A 24,870-nucleotide genomic window follows, 5' to 3' on the forward strand; every position below is an offset into this window, starting at 1 on the left:
TAACCAGGGATAAGTTCGCTGAAAGACCCTAGAGGTAAGTACAATTTCAACTGCTACCTGTACAACAAAGATAAGGACAGGGGCAATTTTTTTTTTTTTTTTTTTTTGAACAAACAAACAAACAGAGCAAAAGTCACCAAAGTTAACTATCCAGAATGCAGGGAAGGTGGGTAAGGCCTCTGGTACCTTTGCCAGGTACTATGCCACCCCCTTCCTCAGAGCAATGGGCTTGGGTGTGCTGGACCTCACCATACCCTACAGCTGGGACCCCCCCTACGTCTACCGAGCCCTGAAGGACTTTGCCTACAGGACGGATCTGCCCAGGGCTGGCCTGACCTCGTGGAGCTATAAAATGATTATGGCTCATTTAAGATCTGGACAAATTGTAACGCTCCCGAGGGGGGGGGCAGACCTGGACCCGCAAGTCATCTGGGCAAATGTGACACATAAGTGTCTTACAAACAAACAAAAAGACATTGCCTGGATGACAGCCCATAGGTGTCTCCCCACTAGAACATTTATGTATCGCCGGCACTTAGCCCTGACTGAACGCTGCCCCCACGGATGCACTGACTCAGAACACATCCACCACCTGTTCTGGGAGTGCTCCGTGGCCAGGCGGGTCTGGGGCCTTGTTTGTTCCTCTGTCTCCCTGAGCAGGTTCCTGCCGAGGTCCTCCCTGATGGCTGAGGGCATCCTCTACGGTCCGCCGGGGGGATGCAAGACCACCGTGCTCCAGCGTCAGTGGAGGATCATAAATACCGTGAAGCAGGTCCTGTGGGAGACGAGGAACATCAAGGTCTACCAGAAAACATCCGTAGACCTGGTCACTCTCCGGAGGAGGATCCAAAACCTCCTCCAGGATGGCATTCTGGTGGACATGCACGGCAGCAAGAACCTGGCGAGAGAGAAGTGGGGGGTGGACCACTGGAAAGAATTCATCATATAGTCCACCCCCCCAAGGGACACAGAAGCCTCTCAGAACAGTAAAACCTGAGCGAAATGGACTTTCCTTTTTCCTATTTCTTGGTCTTTTAATCCACCTTTGTTTCTTTGAATTGCATATTGATTTTTGTCGGATATTCTGTGTTTTTATTTTGTGACCATTTTTGAATCACTTTTTCTTAAAATTTGTTTTTCATTCATTTGGATGTCTTTGTTTCCTTTGGTTTAAGTGTTTGTTTAAATGATTTGTTTGTGTTATTGAGTGTGTTTTAAAAATAAAAGAAAAAAGTTTTTTAAATTTTTAAAATAAATTATAAAAACCAATAAAACTACCTGTTACACCCAGTGTTGGCATAGAAATGTAGAAAAGTTAGTTCTTTTATTTTTACTGTGAACGTTACCCTTAGCACAAACTTTAGCAATGGAATCTTCTAACTCACGTCAGCCAGTGGGGTTACAGTGCGGGGCAAGCAAGATTTTATGTGGTTCTTTCAACCTGCGTTTGTTGAGGTAATGTTAGGGTGCACCGAGGGTGGAAGACACGAAGGACGAGGGACTGAGATGATGAGGTGCTGAAGGTGTATTTTATTTACAGTGATGAACCAAATAATAATAATAAACTAAGAAGGAGGATTTTAGAACAAACAAAAGAAAATGGCGTGTACTTTGGCTATGCCTCAAAAAGTAGGCCCATTACACAGCACACCCACTCCATGTCTCAAACAAAAAAGGGAGCCCCCTCAGCTCTCTCCTGGAGCTATAAATGGGCATAGCCCCTCCCACCTGGCACCTTCCACGCACAAAAAAATAAATATAATCAATTAACAAAATAAAACAAAAAATGATCAAACAGAACATAACACACATGGCCATAACAAGAATAACAAGGGGGTACTAAACAGAAATTAAAACAATCATTCATGTACTATTCAAATTCCCCCCTTGTCTAAATTAAACAGGTGGTAGTTCCCACTATTCACCCTTCATAAATATCACCTGGTCCCCTTCACTTCCTGTTTGGTTGTGAGACCAGGATTGAACAGACCCAGGTAAACCCTTTGTTTTATGTGGTGAAACATTTTTAAAAGCACCCGCTGTGCGTTGTTTACTCCCGCTCAGTTTAAAATGTAAAGCGTGTTGTGTTGCGTTTCCATGTCCGTAACAGTGTTAGTCTCGCCGCGGCGCTAGTCCGTGACAGGTAATATTTCTGTCGCTGTTCCTCCTTGTCCCTTTGTTGTTTTGGCAGTGATGTTGGAAAAGCACTCCGAGTCAATAATTGTTCAAACTATAAATCTTTAGTTTTAAATAAAACAGATTAATCTGGGGAATTTGTGTGCTCCGGCAAGAAGCTTCAAGAGACCAGGGAATTCCAAAGTAACAGTAGGAAATGTCCTAGCCTTCATACAATATAGTTAACCAATCATCTGTCATACAAACGTCACATTGTCTCTTAACCCGCCTTAATATTTTCTGTCACTCTATGACAGCTGAGCTGTCTTAAGCCCCCATCCCTGCAATGTCAGGCCGCCCAGCCTGCAATCACCAAACAAAAACATTTCCCTTGTGAAGACGCATTCAGAAAGCAGCGTCATGACCTTTTAAACACCTGAGTAAATTAACTTCTTGTACTTTGTGTACTCAGAGTTCTTGTACAGCTCAATATGTTTGAACAGACATGGTTTTAAGAAAAGCATTTAAATCAAACTTCATCATTATTCTAAACATTAATAGTTTCAGAAAAAGCATTTTGATCAAACTTCGATCAAAACCAACGTTTTGTCCAAATTTCGTTTTTTTTTTTTTTTAAACATTGGAAACTTTCTCCGAATTTCACCAGCACTCAAGTTTGCTCTCCTTCCCGACCAGAAAATAGTAATGGGCAGTTCGCAAACGAATTTTTCTTGAAGAATTCTTACAAATGAGCCAAGGCTAGATTAGTTTGGCTCTCTCCCCAAGCGCTGAGATCTGCCCGCCCCGCTTAGCCATTATAGTGATTTTAGGGACATGCACAGTGTCCAATAGCTACTTAACAGGACAGCATTGTGTGATTGAGCCGATAGGCTTCCCGAAATGCGAATCAAACCACTACAAGTGAACAAAGAGCCGAATGAGCCATTGAACGACTGAACAAACGAGTGAGCCCGAAGCCATTGAACGAATGAACGAACGAGTGAGCCAAAAGAGCCATTGAACGAATGAACGAACGAGTGAGCCAAAAGACCCATTGAACGAATGAACGAACGAACCTTAAGGCGTAACGTTAACTGTGTCAGGAGACATTCAGTGGACCAGCTGAATAGTTAGGATATCACAGATAGTATTTAGCGAAATGATGTTGTCTTTTAATTTTCTGTAATATAGTCAGTTCGGCTATGCAATAAAAGTGATGAATAGTTTTGCAAAGACCACAACGTACATAGTGTCATTTTATTTTTGTAGGTAGTATATTGAAACGTACGTGCAGTAATATATTTCAGGTGTAATCTTAATTTATATATAATGTAATTGTTGCCTATGTAATTTCACTTTAACATCAATGTCTCATAGCTTACAATTTCTTAAGAAAACTGAAATGAACCTTTGGAAGATAAAAACGTTTATTAATGCTATTTTTTTGGCTCCTAAGAAGATGGCTTTTGTGCAGTATCATCCATACTGCAGAGCATAATTAAACAGATGTTCAATGTATTGACCAGCTGCCCGCAAAGCAAGTGACGCCGGACCGGATCTGTGCCGGTACCGACTGACTTTGGGCAAGATCAGATCGCTTACTGGGTGCAATCCAAAAAAGTAAAATATTGCGTTAGTTTTGTTTTCCTTGGATTAATAGGCTATGCTACAACAGGGCAATAAGTGGCGTCAACAAATGCTGTCTAAAAGAGGGGTAGCTAATAATTATGGTAATTTAACCAATGACACTTTGGTTGCGGTTTACACGTTATACTAAATTTATATTAAAAGGGGGAATGTTAAATCAATTTCGCAACTCGACTGAGTGATATTGCAAGGGAGCCACACGCGGAAGGCTTGTTTATGCTGCGAACCAATGCAGTTCAATTCTGCGAACGAACTGAGTAACACATGAGACTCGTGCCCGTACATTCCGGAAGTACAAGTGAACGAACGAACGAGTGAGTCAAACAAACGAATATTTTGAACGAACGGAGCCAAAAGATGCGGCTCCCCGAAATGAACAAACGTTCCCATCGCTACCAGAACCATTTATTGCTCTCTTAGTTTAGTTGCTTGAGTGGCCACGTGCTGTGCATTGCATTGCCCCCTACTGGTCAGAGTACACGCAGCTTCTCCATTTCGTTGCATAAATACTGCTTTTTCTAACAGAAATTATTGCAGGTCCTACACGATCAACCAGGAGCAAGGTTGTAACGTGAGAACGCTGATATTTCTGCAGTCTATAGGCAAGTTTGCGTTAGCTATTTGACTCAACCTTGTACGTTATTGAATATGCATGTTCATGGAGTATCATGCTTCATGTAATTGCCTGCCTGGAGAAGCACCCCTTTGCTTTACAAAGGTCTCTATGACTTTTGGGAATGCTGACTATATATCTTGCGTTTACTGACAATTCTTACATAATAGTCACCATGTAGTATGGAACCATCCCTGGGTTGATGAGTCAGTTGCGTGGCCTAAGAACATCACGGAGAAGCGGGAGCATTTCTTTAATTTGAATCGGTAAAGAAAATAAACTATTTTACTCTGTCTGCCTGGGTTAGTATATGCTGAATTAACCAAATTTTTGTCTGAAGCATATTTCTTCATTCATGTTCTGAAACGCATTACATATTTTTGTAGTTTCATCTTTCTTTTGGACATTTGCCATTCATTAGTTGAAAAGCTTAATTAATGGAGCATGTAGGTCTCAGTGTGGTTCTTGAACTCCGTCCTGGTGGGCTGCCGCAATCTCGGAATTAAAAAAAACTTCACTTTTCTAAATTTTGTACTTTTTGTGTTCAGAGGAAATATTGATGCTTTGAAGCCAGATTATGTCTGAATTTGCTTTTATGCTCTGAAGACGGCTCTTGGTCAAGTGAAAATAATGACAAAGGGAGGTAAAACTGATGACTTAAAGCAGGGGTCGGCAACCCTGGTCCTGGAGAGCCGCAGGGTGTGCTGGCTTTCATTGTTACTTGGCATTAATTGATCAATGAAAGCCGTTGATTACACAGTTAACTCACCTCACCTGGTTTCTTGGGTCTGTATCGGTTGCTTATTTTAAGGTGGAGACGAAAGCCAGCACACCCTGCGCAGCTCTCCAGGACCAGGGTTGCCGACCCCTGACTTAAAGGGGCTCCCCCCCCAGTCCTTGGCTTTCTGATGCTCTACGAGCTGTCCGAACCGAACTGCGGGCGGCGGAGAGAAAATGGAAAAGGTCCTGTCTCCCCAGTGATATGGCTTCCTTCCATGCCCTCTTATCTTTCCATTCCTCTGTCTCTCTAGCTAAATCTTCCTTGTTTCACTCGAAAATTAACGTGGCCGCCTCTAATCCCCGCAAGCTGTTTTCAACTTTCTCCTCTCTTCTGGCCCCCCCTCCCCCCCCACCCCCCTCATCACTCACACCTCATGACTTTGTCTCCTTCTTTGAAAAGAAGGTTGATGCTATTCGCAATTCCTTCTCCCAACCCTCCAGCCCTGCTGACCCTCCTACCCTCCCCAACTCCCTAACCTCCTTTTCTCCCCTCTCTGACACCGAAACACTGAAACTCCTTACTTCCCACCGCCCAACCACCTGTCCTCTTGACCCCATCCCCTCTCCCCTCCTACAATCTATATCTGATGACATTCTCCCTTTTCTCTCCTCTCTAATCAACACCTCCCTCTCTTCCGGCACCATGCCCTCTTCCCTGAAGAGGGCCAGAGTCACTCCCCTGCTCAAAAAACCTACTCTTGACCCCTCTGCCCTGAACAACTACCAGCTCTCTCTCTTCTTCCCTTTCTCGCTAAAACTCTGGAACGGGCGGTCTGCTCCCAACTGTCCACTATCAACAATCTCCATGACCCCAACCAGTCTGGCTTCAAGAGTGGCCACTCCACTGAAACGCCCTGCTCGCGGTCGCTGAGGCACTCCACTCTGCTAAAGCAAAATCCCTCTCCTCTGTCCTCATCTTCCTCGACCTGTCGGCCGCCTTCGATACAGTCAACCATGAGATTCTGCTCTCATCGCTGTCTGGGATGGGTGTCACAGGTTCTGCACTCGCTTGGTTTTCCTCCTACCTCTCTGGTCGCTCCTACCAGGTGACTTGGAGGGGCGCAGTCTCCGACCCTCACCCCCTACGAACTGGAGTCCCGCAGGGCTCGGTTCTTGGGCCTCTCCTCTTCTCGCTATACACCATGTCTCTTGGTTCTGTTATCTCTTCCCATGGCTTTTCTTATCATTCCTACACTGATGACACCCAACTCTTCATTTCCTTCCCCCCCGACACCCAAGTCACCACACGGATCTCTGCCTGCTTGGCTGATATCTCTGCGTGGATGACTTCCCATCACCTGAAGCTCAACCTTGCCAAAACTGAGCTTCTCTACATCCCTGCTAAGTCCTCTCCGTCAATCGACCTCTCATTGACTGTTGAGGACTTTGTAGTTTCCTCCTCCCGTACGGCAAAGAATCTTGGGGTGACTCTTGATAACTGCCTCACCCTGGCTCCACAAGTATCCTCCTCTGCCAGAACCTGCAGGTTCTTTCTGTTTAATATACGTCGTATCCGTCATCTCCTGACTGAGAAAGCCACCCAGCTCCTAGTCCAGGCGCTCGTCATTTCCCGCCTGGATTACTGCAACTCCCTCCTAGCCGGTCTCCCAGCGTGCGCCATCAAGCCCCTCCAGCTGGTCCAAAATGCTGCAGCCCGCCTGATCACCAGTCAGCCCAGGTCGGCTCATGTCACCCCGCTTCTCATTGGCCTCCACTGGCTTCCTATTGCCGCACGCATCCGTTTCAAGGCCCTAGTGTTGGCATTTCAGGCTGCTAAGGGGACTGCCCCACCTTACATACAATCCATGATCACTCCTCACTCCCCAGCTAGATCACTCCGGTCTGCCAGCTCTGGTCGCCTTATGGTCCCCTCTCTACGTGCACCTGGCGGTCGAGCTGCACGTTCACGCCTGTTTTCCGTTCTGGTTCCTCAGTGGTGGAATGACTTGCCTACCACTGTCAGAACAGCAGAATCCCTCCCCCTATTTCGACGCAGACTCAAAACCCACCTTTTCAAACTCTACCTTAGTCCTCCCTCCTGATTTCCCCTGCCCCTCCTTTCTGATATCCCTATCCTTGTCTAAAAAAAAAAAAATGCACCTATGATGACAACGATGTTTAGAACAGCATTGCGTGTGTGTTTTGCTAGTTTCTGGATGTGATGCTTTGACTTATGGTAGAACCTATGCACTTGTAAGTCGCTTTGGATTAAAAGCGTCTGCCAAATGACTAAAATGTAATGTAATGTAATCATCTGAAAAATGCTTCCTTGTTTATTATCATTGTTTGCAATGCAGCGCAATAAGCACAGTGGGCCTCATTTATCAATTTTTTCGGAAATCCATGTGAAAATGTATGTGTAATCGGAAACGAACTAAATATTTGCGCGGGATTCATGAAAGAGGAGGAGACACAGCTTTTTTTGTGTTGTGTGTATGTTGATCAATACCAATCAATAGTAAACAAAAAGCGCGTGTACAAAATGAATAATTTGAATAAATTGACGCCCATAAAATACCTTATAAGGACCACGGAAATAAATGTCAGTCAATTAAAAAGAAATGGCTGGAAAATGCGAAAATGAAAATGTATATAAAACATATGTAGGACTTAACATCGTGGCATAGAAGATGTTTTCTTATAATATACTTGAACTCGCCGTTATTGTTCGTTGTTTATTATTCTGTTCAAAAACAGACGAGGAAATTAAGATGATCCTTGTGGAGAAACATAAAGCGATGTGCCAAACCTGATGATGATCCACTGGGATTGAAACGTTGTCTACAATAATGGTGTGTTAGGAGCATATCACTGTGCAGGCTTCCTTCTTCATCCGAACTAACATCTAAATATTAGTAATTATTCTACGTTCGTTTATATAGGCTACATAAATTACGTATGCACCATGACTGGAATGCTGCATTGGATCAGAGTTATTGCAGTTTTTGTAATCTGTCTTGAGTTCCACATAAAATGGTTTGACATTAATGACTTTAATCTTCTATTCAAGCAAAAAGACAGTCTAATTCTGGGCTCACATCATATAGGAATGACCGAATTACCACCTTCCGACTGGGAAAAACGGTTCACGTCAACAAAAAAACATGCGCTCTTTCCGCAGTAGGCTAAATCTTCTAATAGGCTACACATTTACATGTAAAGTTAAGAAAGGCCATACATATAAACGACGGTCTAATCTGGGTACCCCCTATTTATAGCAAACTTTTAGGCTTGTAGGCTACGCTTTTCGCACTGCATGTGTTTTATGGAATTTTATTCAACTCCATTCAAGCATGAATTAATCTGGATTACCGGAATGAAACATCACCCATTTCAATGTTGAATCCTGTTGCGTTTTTATATGATATGAATAATTGTAAATCCAATTATTTTATTCAAATAATTTTACCACTAAAATCAAAATGAAATATAAATGAATGGAATAATAAATCCACAAAGCACGCTTTACAACCGCGCGCTTATATTTCCGAGAGCTGAGACTACTCCTGAAGTTCGTTCGGCTCCCACGAAAAAACTGACATCCGATAACTTTGATAAATATCACATTTTCAAAGAATTTCCAAAGAATTTAGGGGGAATTTCGTTCGGCTCACGTTTGATAAATGAGGCCCAATGTGTGCATGAGACTTATCAGTCATGGCATGCATCGCAATTTCAGACCATTTGTCTTAAAATCAATATTATATTACCTCTTCATCTAGCCATCTTCATTTATTTAATTTTTTAGGGAGGGAACGCAAAACCTCTCCAGAAAGACGTTTTTAAAAGAAATGTGGAAAAAGGTAGTCACAGAACCGCACAAGAGTCTGTGATATCCTCACACTGTGAAACGCACAGGGGACATTCGTTTGAGTTGTTGAAGTTGTCTACTTCCCCTGCTAATCTACAGTAAAAACAGATTAATACAATTCTGTTAAGGAAATGGCTCTTTTTGCATATCACAGGTGAGCATCGTCTGATGAAACAGTTCGACAATAAAAAAAGAACAATATACTTGAGTTTAACTTTCTTATTTATTTGCAAAGAAAAAACAAAGTGAGAGAGCTTACTGGCTCTGATTTGAATCAGGCATAGCAAGGCTTATATACAGTTTTCAGTACACTGACCCAGAAGGGGGGGCTTTACCAAAACAAAAAGACATGAAGCTGGCCACTAACATTTATCAGTATTTTGTCTTCTGATTACCCCTTGTTGACCTTGCTGTAAGACCAGAATGTGCTAGCTACCCCCTTCCAGGAGGAGCAGAGACATTAAGGTCAAAGGCTGTCTGTCTGCTGGGAGAGAGACAGAAAAAGACTCATAGTGAGCACTTAATTCAGAAAGTGGTCTAATAGTAATAAGGTTATTTTTAATCACGTGATTGTCTGTTGATGTCGGGAGCGGGAAAAGCACCAGCTGACTCCCGCCCCCTCAACGGGTTCCTATTATTCTTATGCAGAACCGACCCACCACAAGGAGCTCACAACGAAGCAGGTAAAGGGCAAAAGCTTTATTTTATTTATTCCCTCAAAGGGCAAGTCAGCCAACACGGGCGGGGTCTCACACGCACTCACACCTTTCACTTCCACGCACACCAAATAACTCCACCACAACAAATAACTTTAGAGGGGATGTAGTTGGCCCCCAATGCTGTGATCGGCCTCTACATCCCAAAACTAAAAAGAAAAAAGAAAACCCAACCCCGAAACAATCGGCTGTCTCCCGCTGTGCAATAAAGTGTCCGGGTCGCTGAGCTGCGCCCCGAACCACTCTGCTGTCCACTGCACGCTGGATCTGCTTCACTGTCCGCACTTCCACCAATGGGGAATGAGCTAGTGCTGGCTCCGGTACTGGTCCGCCCGTTGCGTTACCTCCGCGTGGAAGACTCAGTTCCCTCCGCCCTCGTCAGGGTGAGTGTAGTCTTACTGCGTCCTTCCTCCGCAAACTCGCGCGGTCGTTGCCACGGCACCAGTCCGGCTCCGCGCTGGTCCCACTGAAGAGCAGTATCGCACGCGCAGCGTCCACATTCTTCCGGGGCTGCCCCCCAGCTAACCTCCGTCAATGCGGGAGACAGCCTAAACCAAAAACAAAACCCAAGAAAGAAGATCAGATTTTTTCCGTTGTCACGGAAGACGTTAATACAATAGCCTGAATTGCTACCTGAAAGTTTCACATTTAATTGAAGGCACTAACGCTGGCTAGCTTGTTCGGATCAATACGAACAGCAACGTTGCGATACTGTAACAATTGCCACAAGTTTCATGTTAAACGTAAGGATACCATGCTGGCTGGCTGACCTGTTCTGATCAATAGTCTACGAACGGTAACATGTTGCTACACTGCATCAGTCGCCACACACTTAAACGAATCAATGCAGACAATAATAAAAAACAATGCTTCGTGATGTCCCTCTAATGATCGAAAACAAAGTGAGACTTATCTACTTGATGAAAAATGAATAAAGTGCATGAATATAGCCTACCCCTTTCCAAAGTCTCACAGTACATAGAAGATTTTTACATTTCGTTAAAACTGGAAAATGAAAACAACCTTGCAGCCGGTTGAAATTTAACGAACACCACTGTCAGTAAAAAAAAAAAAAAGAAAGCATTTTACGGCCACAGGCGGTCGATGTCTTGAAAAGATGAAGATTTTAAATAAGGCTGAATTACAACAAGCAGAAAAGGTTCTGCGGTCACACTTCCCAAAAAGCTTCATGGCAATGTATTCATTATTTATTCTGGCAGGTTCCACAAAGAGTTAAATAACTAGAAGTAGCTTAGATGGTGAAAATAGCTTTGTTGGGATAAAATAATTAAAATAATTGAGGCAATTTGAAACCAATTCATGTAAATATTTTATAATTGTACTGTGTATTCAGTCATTTATTTTCTTAATTTTCAAGGATAAATGTTTCTATTTTGAGTATTGTTAAAGCATGCAACCATCTGTATGAAGCATGCAGTCGAAGCTGTTCTGGTTGTATACTGTGTTGATACCCTGGTTACATATTCCATATGTAGAGGGAAGGATCCCCCCTGGTCATTAGACGTGGATATTCTTTATGACACCCCGGTTGTCCCAGCCACGCCCTGATTCATGCTCTATAAAGCACTGGAGTTGGCACGGAACATTTGATCAGCCCTGTCTCAGAGTGGTCTACACCAGAGAACCATGGTTACAACATAACCAATACGCTCTCTTTCATATGGAGACTATCTCTGCACTCTGTTCCATATGTATGGGGAAACTGTGCAAGACACCCTACAAGGAGATGGAGCAGTAGCACCCAGCAAGGTACAAAACAAACAAACACGGTGTGCACACCTGACAGGTAAGAGACGCACAGGACAAACGGAGAAACAGAAGAACTGGAAGGCAGCTCAGCCTGTAAGATGCAAGGCTGACTGTAAGTGTCAGTTTGACACACTAGCTGAGGCAGGGCTGAACACAAGCTACTGGTCCCCAACCCAGCCAGCTTTGATAGACACAACCATAATTCTGGTCTCATCTCAAGTTGGCTGTTTGCTGTAGACTGGGCTTAATAGAGCATTAATCAGGGCGTGGCCGGCAGTCAGTGTGTCTGAAAGAATATCCACGTCTAATGACCGGGGCTATTGTCGAGGACCCGGCCGTAGGCCCCCCTGATGAGAGATTGACGGGGGATGGGTTAGGAAAGAATGCATTGTTAACCCCTCGCACACGCCATTGAGGTGGTAGTAAGAACGCCCGTAAGAAGAAAAATATGTGGTTCAGAGATAATGAGCAGCCCTACTTGTCAGTAGAGGAGTCTGAAGTCGGGGGAGGGGCACAATGCCTGGCTAAAGAAAAAAAATAAGGAAAACGGAAGGGATGTCAATACCGAAAGAAGATTAAGAGGCTTCAAGGGCCTTCCTGATTATAGCACAAATAATTTATCGGATAGATTCAAAGGACTAACAGTGGAGGAGTTAAATGATGAATTACACTCAGCTATTAGCTGGATGTCCTTTGTAGATCCCTTAAGGCGCCGCGGAGAGGGGCACCTGAAGAGTGTGTTGAGATGGTGGAGGGCACTAACTTCTGGCTTGTATGAAGTCAAAGTTTGGAGAAAGTCCAAGGAGAGATTATGACAGGGAGACAAATACCAGTGATGAATAGGTTCCTTAAAAAAATACAAAAAAGCTAGTGTTTTTCCACTCGTATATTAAGATGGTGGAAACTCCCAACCGGAGGGGCACATGAGATAAAGTATTGGGGAAATTTCTTTTGAGGTTGTCGTGAGCCACGGACCCCTTGCCGAGCTCAGACCTCACGTTCCCACGAGCAGTACCCCACGAGGAGGTGTCTCGGGGACGAACTCAAGTACTCCGAACGTCCTGGAGCCCTGGTAAGTTCTACTGAACTTCCAGCCCAGTCTCGAAGTGAAGGGTGTGATGCAAATCTGGTAATCGATGTCCTGTATTCAATGTATTCCTCTAAAGAATCTTTATCACATATGATTATAGTAAGATATACTTTATTATAATCAATCAAAAGAATAGAGTTATACAGATTACAGTGTACATATCATCTTTTGCAGTTTGCTAATCACATGCAAGTTACATATACCCCTCTTAGCTCTTTCTAAATTACCTTTCCACCACGATGTTTAAAAATCAAGGTACACCCTTCCTATATCCATCCTCCTCTTTGGCCTTTACCTTATCTTATGGCTCCCCCTTCACGGAGATAAAAGCTACTGAACTTCCATTAATACAATGGGTACGAACACCCCTAAAGTCTACTACTTATTTATATCGTATATAGTATCTTTCTAAAAAATAAAAGACATAAAAATGAAAGGAAACTTAAAATGTATTACTTCTATGTACTACTTTTCCTACTTCTACAAGTAATATAGATTATAATTACCACTCCAGCTTGGTTATAGTTGTTTTGCGTGGCTCTTTCTTCAGCTGAGTCCGCACCGCGTACGTCACTCCTCTCCATATCCATATCCTGGAGTGGCGCGCAGAGGGAGCGCGCCACTCCAGCTTGACTGTCTTGCGTTGCTCTCTCTTCAACAGCTCGTAGATATCTTCTGAAGCAAAATTCTAAGATCCTGCTCTAAGGTCTAAAAGCTTATTCCTTATATATCTTTTTTGCATACAAAAGTGTACCTTTTTTGATAAGAAATGCCCCCATTATGTCAAGCGGGAAGACATTTATCTTTTATATAACCTGTTTTTTAATGACCATATTAATTATTTCTGTTTTTCCAATTGTCATTTTCTCATACCTCAAAAGAAATGTCCCCAATATTTTATTTCATGGGCCCCTCTGGTTTGGGAATTTCCACCATCTTAATATACGAGTGGAAAAACACTAGCCCTTATGTTGTTTTTAATGAACCTATTCATCACTGGTGTCTGTGTCAGTTTCATAATCTCTCCTTGACTTCCTCCAAACTTTGATCTCATGAAAGCCAGACGTTAAAGCCTGCCACCATCTCAACACCCTCTTCAGGTGCCCCTTTTTGTGGCGCCTTAAGGGATCTACAAAGGACATCCAGCCAATAGCTGAGTGTAAATTATCCGCCATTAATCATTAATTTTCTTTCGGTATTGACATCCCTTCCGTTTTCCTTATTTTTGTTTTTCTTTAGCCAGGCATTGTGCCCCTCCCCTGTAGGGTTGGGGTATTCTCAGTCAGAACTTTAACCTTGCTCCTTAAAGCCCTAAATCTAAGTCCCCCGACTTCAGACTCCTCTACTGACAAGTATGGCTGCTCATTCTCTGAACCACATATTTTTCTTCTTACGGGCGTTCTTACTACCACCTCGATGGCGTGTGCGAGGGGTTAACAATGCATTCATTTCTAACCCATCCCCCGTCAATCTCTCATCAGGGGGGCCTAGGGCCGGATCCTCGACAAGGTATGAGAAAACACCAGTGCACATCCCATACAACTGGCAGGAGAAGTACGAAGTGCAAAGTCACGTCTTTTGAAAGTCTGGGTCCTGATCCGGCCCCAGATTCCCAAACCAATGCAGCTGTTCAAAGAGCTCATCAACAGCAAGGAGGAGGGATCAAATCCCACAGAAAACGAGATGGCAATATTTAGGGCATAGGTGGTAATTATAATCTATATTACTAGTAAAAGTAGGAAAAGTAGTACATAGAAGCTCAACGTTATAAGTTTCCTTTCATTTTTATGTCTTTTATTTTTTAGTAAGATACTATATACGATATAAATAAGTAGTAGACTTTAGGGGTGTTCGTACCCATTGTATTAATGGAAGTTCAGTAGCTTTTATCTCCGTGAAGGGGGAGCCATAAGATAAGGTAAAGGCCAAAGAAGAGGATGGGTATTTGAGGGGTGTACCTTGACTTTTAAACATCATGGTGGAAAGGTAAATTAGAAAGAGCTAAAGGGGTATATGTAACTTGCATGTGATCAGCAAACTGAAAGATGATATTTACACTGTAATCTGTATAACTCTATTCTTTTGATTGATTATAATAAAGTATATCTTACTATAATCATATGTGATAAAGATTCTTTAGAGGAAAACATTGAATACAGGACATCGAATACCAGATTTGCATCACACCCTTCACTTCGAGACTGGGCTGGAAGTTCAGTAGAACTTACCAGGGCTCCAGAACGTTCGGAGTACTTGAGTTCGTCCCCGAGACACCTCCTCGTGGGGTACTGCTCGTGGGAACATGAGGTCTGAGCTCGGCAAGGGGTCCGTGGCTCACGACACTATCTTTCCCTCCACATATGGAACTGTGAACAATACAAATTTTGTATTTTGTCCTTTAGGCTTATGGATATCTGTTTGCTATGAATAGAGACAAACCACATATACTAGAGGTTGTTGTGGACTCCTGGCCTGATTTTAAAACCATCATTTGTCGACCGCACCCACAGGTGACTACATATTGCATATTATGTTATGTGTATGTTCAATCACTCATTCTCTTTATCCAGTCAATTTCAGAATTGTACTGTATTCAATATGAATGTATATTACATTTGTCCACTGATTATTTTTTTAATGGCATGAACAGAGTGAACACACCCTGCTTCATAATGAGGGACTGACTTTCTTCAGTACTGATGAGAAGGTTCTTAAGAGAATGTTGACAGAAGACAGCATCTTAGATTGTAAAAAATACTTCAAAATTCGAGGTGGATCATTTTCTTATTCCTTTTTAACCTTTCTAACCATTGCAACCATGTGTTTTATGATTAATATTATGGGTTTCTCTTGTTTTCCGAAGGGATTGACATGCTTCATACCACCATGCTGAAGGACATTTCTGCCACAAAAGATGTCACAATGAGACCGTGTGGTGTAACTCACCTCCTGGAATTACAAGACCCAAATCACCTTCCTCACCTGACAGTGAGCAGGTACATTCAGTTGGTCATTCCCATTCTCATATCTTTAGTTGAAGCTCCCTTGCATTTGTCACTGGTGGTATTTGTGTTTTTGTTGAGACATACCCAATGGTGTGCAACTGAGTGTCCTCTCATTGGCACAGAGATCTTACTGAAGTTTATTGACTAAATGAAATCCAAATGACTGGTCACAAAACAGGCCTTTTTCCTCTCCCTAAGTCCTGTGTTCCTGTCCTTCCCCACAGAGATGTGGAGGCCAGGATCTCCTCCCTGAATGAATTCCATGTCGGTTTGGTGAATGAAACCTGGAAACGTGGAGATGATGAAAAAGGTTTTCAACGAATCAAACATCTGATAAGCCACTTCCCCACATGTTGCATCACTGATGAAGAAGGCCGTTCAGTTTCCTGGGTGCTGCTGTATGATTACTGTGCCATGGGGATGCTGTACACCCTGCCAGAGCACAGGGGGAAGGGCTATGCCAAGATCCTGGTGAGCACCATGGCAGCAAGGCTCCATGCCCAGTGTTACCCTGTGTACTGCTACGTTTTGGAGGAGAACCAGGTTTCCTACAGGCTCTTTAAGAAACTGGGCTTTACTGAATACCTCTCCTTCAGGGCCACCCGGTTTGAGTTCAACTACTAAACCAGTCTTACTTTTGAGGAAAATTACAAGTGTGGTGACTTTTCTAAAATACGTCTGTTATGTTGGCTTTTGCAATTGAGCACGGCCTGAGAGTTAGTGTTTGACTCGCAATTACTCAGGCTGTCCTTTTTGGAAAAAGGCGATTTCAAAATGTTGAATTCTAAATAATTTCGGCAATTTTCAACCAACAGGCACAAACAGGACACTTGAAAGAAGTGTACGATGCTATACACAAAGCTCAATCAAATATGGATTCCCATAAAGAACCACATTCTTGTTCATGTTGTTAGCTGTATTAAAAAGAGCAGTGATGGCTGATGACCTGTGGTCTGCTTCAAAGCTTTGCTCTGCACTGCACATTAGACACACCTGGCCGAGGTTTTGGACCCTGATGCTGGGTTCGATTCCAAATTTTATTCTCTCTTCTGGGTATCAGTTCTGAAATCATGAAAGGGGAGGGAATGATTATATTCCCTTGCTTCCTTGTTCTTCCCTCCCTACAAGTGCATAAAATGCTTCCCGCAAGAAGGGAAATCCCACAATGCAATGTTCTTTAAGGTGGACTGGCTGGAATACCCTTTCTTAGTTGCGCTCATACACACTGTCAGTGGGCGGGTGGGGTGGTGTTCCTCTGGTGGTGGTGCTCCTCTGGTGGTGGTGCCAAAAAAGTTAACAACCTTCCGCAACAACACCCAATTCTATTCCAGTTGGCCATAGTCCCTTCTCTGCACCTTGTTGCTTTTAAATTGAAAATGGCTAGGGTTCTACAGTATTGTGTACAAGTTTTAGGCAGATGTGTAAAATGCTGTAAAATAAGAATGCTTTCAAAAATAGAAATGTTAATAGTTTATTTTTTATCAATTTACAAAATGCATGAACCGAAGCAGTGAATGAACAGCAGAAAAATCTGACCACCCTTTGCCTTCAAAACAGCATAAATTCTTCTTGGTATACTTGCACAAACGTTTTGAAGGAACTCGGCAGGTTGGTTGTTCCAAACGTCTTGGAGAACTAGCCACAGTTCTTCTTTGGATTTAGGCAGCCTCAAATGATTCTGTCTCTTCATGTAATCCCAGACAGACTCGATGATGTTGAGATCAGGGCTCTGTGGGGGCCATACCATCACTTCCAGGACTCCTTGTTCTTCTTTACACTGAAGATAGTTCTTCATGACATTGGCTGTATGTTTGGGGTCGTTGTCCTGCTGCAGAATAAATTTGGGACCAATCAGATGCCTCCCTGATGGTATAGCATGATGGATAAGTATCTGCCTGTACTTCTCAGCATTGAGGAGATTGCTTCTTCCTGATTTGTTCAAAGTATCCAGTCTTCCAGATTCACGGTGTTTCAAAAGATTAATGAATGAGTGTGCATGTATAGGCTATGTTTGTAGCTGAAATGCTAGGCATATGTTATGCAGGATAGACTATAAAGCTATAAAATAGCCCAAACAAAAAAGGATATGTCGGGACAAAATAAAACTAAAGAAAGCTCTTCTAGAAAACTTAAACTTCCTTTACAAATGAAAACAATTGAAACTTTAAAGCAAAGCTCGTTAAAAAAAAAAAAAAAAAAAACCGATTTCAGCTCGGCGTCCTTCAGGTGAGCACCTGTCTTCAATTGGCAAACTCTGCTTGCATCATCCAGTGGTGCCCTTAAATAGTCAAAATTTGTTGTAGCTGGCCAACCTTTGGCTCCTACACACCGGCCCCTATTGTTTGCCGTGTGTAACATAACAATACACGAAACAAAATTTAAGGAGGCAAATCAACATCAAATCTTTCGTATTCCTACAAGTCTACTTATGTGTGTAATGCATTATGTGTGTAATGCAAACGTATGAATTGGTGTGTGTGTGTGTGTGTGTGCGTGTGTGCGTGCGTACGTACATACTTACATGGACTTGTCATTTTCTTCAGTGTGACACTTGGACCAGCAGGCAAACCTTACTGATAGGTTGTTCTAGTGTGCTAATCTTAGTTCTCAGAAGTACACTCCTAACATGTCCTCTTGAATCTGCTCTAGCTTTCAGTACTCTACCCATGAGCCATGAACATCCAGGTTTGAAGTTTCTTTTGGTGCGATTCCACTTTTGCCTTGATTGCATTAGAGGCAGGAATTCCTTTTATCATGACAAAACATCTAATGCATACTTGACCTGCTGAAGCTTGGTACGCTGCTGCCAATGAGGTTAGCCAGAAAAACTAGTTTGAAGACACACCCCAAGAACTCTTCTTATCTTCCAAACCTATGTTGCGATCATCAATCAGGACCAAGGTAGTAGGGTGAGAACATTGATATTTGTGCAGTCAATAGGTAAGTTTGTGTTAGCTATTCGACTCAACCTTCCGTTTACTGACAATTCTTCCATAATAGTCACAATGTAGTATGGAACCATCCCTGGGCTGGTAAGTACGAGCTGATGAGAGTCGGTTGCGTGGCCTAAGAACATCACGGAGAAGCGGGAGCATTTCTTTAATTTGAATCAGTGAAGATGATAAACTATTTTACTCTGTCTGCCTGGGTTAGATGAGAAGTTTAATTGGTGGCACGTGCTATGCAATATAGCCTACTGCTGTCCTGGAATTTAAAAAAAACTCCACATCTCTATATTTGGTTCTTATCATGTTTAGAGGAAATATTGATGCTTTTAAGCCAGATTATGTCTGAATTTGCTTTGCAGACTAAAAGTCCCATAATCACATTGTGCTCTTGGTCTAGTTAAAAAACTACATAAAGGGAGGTAAAAAAATGAAATTAAATATTAACTGATCAAATTAAAGACTGATCAACAGGTTCCTAATTGGTGAAAGTCTGTACACCTGGCCATGAAAGCTAACCATTAGGTGATGGGCTAATGAAGAAAGCTATAATGAGCTAAACCTGTATTGTGTTAGTTTGAAGGGAAATAATATGAAATAACACCTGTGGTCAGTGACCTCATTAGGAGTCTTTAATTTGATCATCTGAAAAATGTTTCCTTGTTTTTTGTCATTGTTTTCAATGCAGCACGATTAGCACAATGTGTGCATGAGACTTTTATTATTTCAGACCACGTCAACATTACCTCTTAATCTAACCTCTAGAATAGGCTGGATGAAGAAACTTGATTTATTTTATTTTTTAGGGAGGGAATGCAAAACCTAAGTCTACAGAAAGACGTTTTTAAAAGAAATGTGGAAAAGAGTCACGGATAACCACACAAGAGTCTGTGATATCCTCACACTGTGAAATGCACTGGGGAACATTCGTTTGAGTTGAAGTTTTGCCTACTTTCCCTGCTAATCCACAGTAAAAACAGATGAACAAACTTCCCATAACAGTCCTTTCCGAATAAACGTACATGCAGGCATAGACGTGGACGAATCATCTGGGAATAACTTCAGTTGGTTGTGATACAAACAGATTGAGAACTGGGCTATGGTCAAATCCAAGAAATATTCTGCACTCTGCACTCATTCTCCCAAAGTCGCTTGCTTTGGGAGAATGTGACACAGCAACATAACATAAATAACCTGCAGACCAACAGACCAACTGGGAGGAGCAACGGTGAAAAAATCTATATTAAAAAAATCGAAATCCTGAGTCCGACAGTTTATGGAACTTAACAACCACTTTCAGTGCGATTCCAACGGAATAATTTTTTTTAAACCGGTTTTTGCTGACTACGTCTAGCTTATTCCTGCACTCGTCTTGAACAATAAAAAAAACGAAAACTTTGAGTTCGTGGTCTGCAACGGAGCCCTGAATCTGTGTCCGAGCCTAAAAAAAAACTTTTTATGTTTTGGCTATGTTGTAGGCATGCCTATAATGGAGAGTACTAGATGGTTAGGCTATATTTATGTGGAGGTGCACATCAGTCTAGCGGTGCCTATAGTCTGTGGTGGCGAAAATGAAATGTGGCACAACCAGTTTTTCTGATGCACACCCACCGTCTTTTTTCTGCCTAAACTACTGATAAGAAACCGTGACTTATGTAAAGTTTGATGAGGCACTCAAGGCAGGCAGCCAGGGCGGGTGCGTTCCACTGATATGAGATGGAGTTCAAAATCCGAGGCGGTCAGTGGAGTTTTGACTATATGATGTCATATTAGAAACATATCTCAAATTTGAAACTTTCATGAGTAATTCTTTAAAGATTATTTTTTTTGAAATGTAGTTAATATAGGCCATCATTCTTTGTAGGTTTTTAGCTGGATATTGTGTCTTGAAAAGATGAAGATTTTAAATAAGGCTGCATTACAACACGCAGAAAAGGTTCTGTGGTCATACTTACCAAAAGGCTTCATGGTAATGTATACATTATTTATTTTGGCAGGTACCACAAAGAGTGAAATCACTAGAAGTAGCCTAGATGGTGAAAATAGCTTTGTGCGGGAATAATTAATAATTAAATAATTAAATAATAATTAAAATAATTGTATTGAGCCAATTTGAAACCAATTAATGGAAATCTTTAATAATTGCACTGTTTATTTAATAATTTATTTTCTTAATTTTTAAGGATAAATGTTTCTATTTTTTGTATTGTTAAAGCATGCACCCATCTGTTCTGGTTGTATACTGTGTTGATACCGATATGTAGAGGGAAGGATCCCCCCTGGTCATTTGACATGGATTGTCACGCTGGGCGGACAGAGGAACCAGAAGCAGACATAGGGGTGTAGAAAATGGCAGGTTTACTAGCAGATGAAGGGGCAGACAGAATATCATCGCAAACGGGCAAAAGTTCAATAAACGGGGTCAGACAGGCAAAAGTAGATCCAACAGAAGAGTCCACAAATCAGGCAGGGGTCAAACGCAGGGAATCCAAGAATAAACAGGGCAAGGGCTCGGGAAAACAAGGCTTGGGAGAAAACAAGGCTTGGGAAAACAAGGCTCGGGAAAACAAGGCTTGGGTGAAAATAAGGCTTGGGAAAACAAGGCTTGGGTGAAAACAAGGCTCGGGAAAACAAGGCTTTGGAAAACAAGGCTCGGGAAAACAAGGCTTGGGAGAAAACAAGGCTTGGGAAAACAAGGCTTGGGAATAAGGAGGCTAGAACAGGGAACGGAATAAAGGGCTCGGGACTCAAAAAAACAGGACAAGACGAACTAGCAAGGTGCAACTGAAAAGGACAGGTATAAATACACAGGGGAATGAGACAAACTAGGCGGGGCATGGGAGTGAGGGCGGTCTAACAACTAAACATCATGTGAGACACATGAAAGGGGAATAGCACAACGCGGACTGGAATCGCAAAGACACACATGTAATACAAATGGCTCCGGACTAGGGAGTAGACAATTGCACAAAATCAGGAGATGCAGAGATACGGAGAGACAGGTGCGAATACTTTGCTGAAACTAAGCAAGTAATCAGTGATAGAATAGGGAGGCGGAGTTACAGAACAGAATTGAAACTGGAGATGCGTTAGTAAGTTAGTTCAGTGATTTAAATGACAAATAGCCAAAACTAATGAATGTTAGTTTGTTAGTTTGATGAACATATTACTGTGTTAGGATTTGTACAGTACTAATTATACTATGTTAGTTGGGATTAGTATATTAATGCTGTGTACAAACATGAAATGGAGAGAAAGCAGGAAGTAAGGAATGCAAGATTGGAAGGAAGGTTGAACCCCGGAAAGACCGTAAACACCCGAATAGTGGGGCATGCAGTCAAGGGAGTGACTGGGCTCATACACATTCAGACTCGGACATCACAGGGGAAGACGAGTGCAAAGACGAATGAATATAAACAGAACACCAGACATGAATATGAAAAATAATAAATGACAAGAATAATGATAATAAACAATGATAAACTAACAGACAGAAAACAGGAACATAACAGTGGATATTCTTTATGACACCCCGGTTGTCCCAGCCACGCCCTGATTCATGCTCTATAAAGCACTGGAGTTGGCACGGAACATTTGATCAGCCCTGTCTCCGAGTGGTCTACACCAGAGAACCATGGTTACAACATAACCAATACGCTCTCTTTCATATGGAGACTATCTCTCCACTCTGTTCCATATGAATGGGGAAACTGTGCAAGACACCCCACAAGGAGATGGAGCAGTAGCACCCAGCAAGGTACAAAACAAACAAACACGATGTGCACACCTGACAGGGAAGAGATGCACAGGACAAACAGAGAAACAGAAGAACTGGAAGGCAGCTCAGCCTGTAAGATGCAAGGCTGACTGTAAGTGTCAGTTTGACACACTAGCTGAGGCAGGGCTGAGCACAAGCTACTGGTCCCCAACCCAGCCAGCTTTGATAGACACAACCATAATTCTGGTCTCATCTCAAGTTGGCTGTTTGCTGTAGACTGGGCTTAATAGAGCATTAATCAGGGCGTGGCCGGCAGTCAGTGTGTCTGAAAGAATATCCACGTCTAATGATCAGGGCGATCCTTCCCTCCACATATGGAATATGTAACAGGGTGGAGAGAGTCTCGGTATGAAGAACATTTTTGCATTTTGTCCTTTAGGCTTATGGATATCTGTTTGGTATGAATAGAGACAAACCACATACACTAGAGGTTGTTGTGGACTCTTGGCCTGATTTTAAAACAATCATTTGTCGACCGCACCCAAAGGTGAATACATATTACATATTATGTATGTGTATGTTCAATCACTTATTCTCTTTATCTAGTCAATTTCAGAATTGTACTGTATTCAATATGAATACATATTACATGTGTCCATTGTTTGAGTAACTGATTATTTTTTAATGGCATGAACAGAGTGAACACACCCTGCTTCATAATGAGGAACTGACTTTCTTCAGTACTGATGAGAAGGTTCTTAAGAGAATGTTGACAGAAGACAGCATCTTAGATTGGAATAAATACTTCAAAATTGGAGGTGGACAATTTTCTTCTTCCTTTTTAACCTTTCTAGCCATTGCAACCATGTGTTTTTATGATTCATATTATGGGTTTCTCTTGTTTTCTGAAGGGATTGACATGCTTCATACCACCATGTTGAAGGAAATCTCTGCCACAAAAGATGTCACAATGAGACCGTGTCATGTAACTCACCTCCTGGAATTACAAGACCCAAATCACCTTCCTCACCTGACAGTGAGCAGGTACATTCAGTTGGTCATTCCCATTCTCATATCTTTAGTTGAAGCTCCCTTGCATTTGCCACTGGTGGTTTTTGTGTTTTTGTTGAGACATACCAATGGTGTGGAACTGAGTGTCCTCTCATTGGCACAGAGACCTTACTTTTCATGTGAGGTCAAGGTTCAGCTGAAGTTAATTGACTATATGAAATCCAAATGTCTGGTCATGAAACAGGCCTTTTTCCTCAACCTACGTCCTGTGTTCCTGTCCTTCCCCACAGAGATGTGGAGGCCAGGATCTCCTCTGTGAATGAATCCCATGTCGGTTTGGTGAATGAAACCTGGAAACGTGGAGGTGATGAAAATGGTTTCCAAGTAATCAAACATCTGATAAGCCACTTCCCCACATGTTGCATCACTGATGAAGAAGGCCGTCCAGTTTCCTGGGTGCTGCTGTATGATTACTGTGCCATGGGGATGGTGTACACCCTGCCAGAGCACAGGGGGAAGGGCTATGCCAAGATCCTGGTTAGCACCATGGCAGCAAGGCTCCATGCCCAGGGTTGCCCTGTGTACGGCTACATTGAGGAGGAGAACCAGGTCTCCTACAGGCTCTTTAAGAAACTGGGCTTTACTGAAGACCCCTCCTACAGGGCTGCCTGGTATGAGTTCAACTACTGAACCAGTATTTCTTTTTAGGAAAATTACTGTAGGAAAAATTCACAGAACAAGATGTTCTTTCTCCATTTTATGACAAATCAATCACAAGTCAAAATCAGATTAAACCGTCAAACTGTCAGAGTTGAGCAAGCTGGTTCCTCCAAAACTCTTAAAGCTTCATGCCAAAAGTATACCAATATGTATGCGGCCTATAATCAATATATATCACATGTATGCTGCCTATTACTCATGTAATCAATATGCAAGCCAATGAACCTATATCACTCATTGCAGATGAGCTCATGGAAACGCAAGAAACCACAGTGTCAACTGTAGAATATGTAATCCAATGAACCTATGTCATTCATTACAGATGAGCTTATGGAAACGCAATAAACCATCATTAATCAATTGTTAAATACGATTAAGTATGCCTATATATTTTCAAACTGATTAACTGCTCATTTGTGCTAGAAGTATCGTGACCCATATGTAACCTGAATTGAATAAAATAATGTGTATGCTTAAGAAAAGTGTGAAAATACCGAATGATTCCTCTGTGTTAGAAAACTGCTTGCAGGGCAGGATGCCTGGCGTTGTGGGGGTGGGCTATCGATGTCAAGAACAGTTCAGGTATGAACCGTGCAGGACAGGAAGTCTTGTGTAGGGGGGGGGGGGGGCTAACTTTGGCAAAGACAGTTTGCAGAACAGCTGTATGCCTGTACAATGCGATAAGAACATTTATTTTTATATAGCCTGTGATGTAAAATGTCATTTATTTTTGAGTGTTTGATAACATATCATGTCAATTATTTTTGACAAGAACACATTTGTGAAGGGCAGTTTGTATACCTGTACGATGTGATAAGAACAATTACTTTCTTAAGGACGGCTGACAAAACAAAACGTCATTTAAGTTTCGGCAATTATTTTTTAAGATCAAGCTGACAAAACAAACGCCATGTCATGTGGGAGGTAAT

The 24,870-nt window shown here is 42.3% G+C and overlaps 2 protein-coding genes across 7 annotated transcripts; both read left to right on the top strand.

The window, feature by feature from the left end:
* The first annotated feature begins 880 nt into the window (after window positions 1–880).
* Window positions 881–17,490, top strand: LOC133118019 (glycine N-acyltransferase-like protein 3). Its single transcript, XM_061227613.1, has 6 exons — window positions 881–901; window positions 1,974–1,994; window positions 14,945–15,052; window positions 15,193–15,313; window positions 15,406–15,538; window positions 15,772–17,490. The coding sequence occupies exons 1-6, from the start codon at window positions 881–883 to the stop codon at window positions 16,169–16,171; spliced, it is 804 nt and encodes a 267-aa protein (XP_061083597.1). The 3' UTR covers window positions 16,172–17,490.
* An 805-nt stretch (window positions 17,491–18,295) lies between these two features.
* LOC133118351 (glycine N-acyltransferase-like protein 3) lies at window positions 18,296–24,408 on the top strand. 6 transcript variants are annotated; one of them, XM_061228266.1, is made up of 6 exons: window positions 18,296–18,487; window positions 20,357–20,461; window positions 22,650–22,757; window positions 22,908–23,028; window positions 23,122–23,254; window positions 23,512–24,408. In XM_061228266.1, the coding sequence occupies exons 2-6, from the start codon at window positions 20,387–20,389 to the stop codon at window positions 23,909–23,911; spliced, it is 837 nt and encodes a 278-aa protein (XP_061084250.1). In that variant the 5' UTR covers window positions 18,296–18,487; window positions 20,357–20,386; the 3' UTR covers window positions 23,912–24,408. The 6 variants fall into 6 exon arrangements, with proteins under 6 accessions (XP_061084250.1, XP_061084254.1, XP_061084255.1 ...); XM_061228267.1 differs by having other exon boundaries at window positions 18,452–18,579; XM_061228270.1 differs by lacking the exon at window positions 22,650–22,757 and having other exon boundaries at window positions 18,300–18,487.
* Window positions 24,409–24,870: the final 462 nt, after the last annotated feature.

This window comes from Conger conger, chromosome 18, assembly GCF_963514075.1.
Source record: "Conger conger chromosome 18, fConCon1.1, whole genome shotgun sequence".
In the NCBI taxonomy this organism is placed as follows: Eukaryota; Metazoa; Chordata; class Actinopteri; order Anguilliformes; family Congridae; genus Conger; species Conger conger.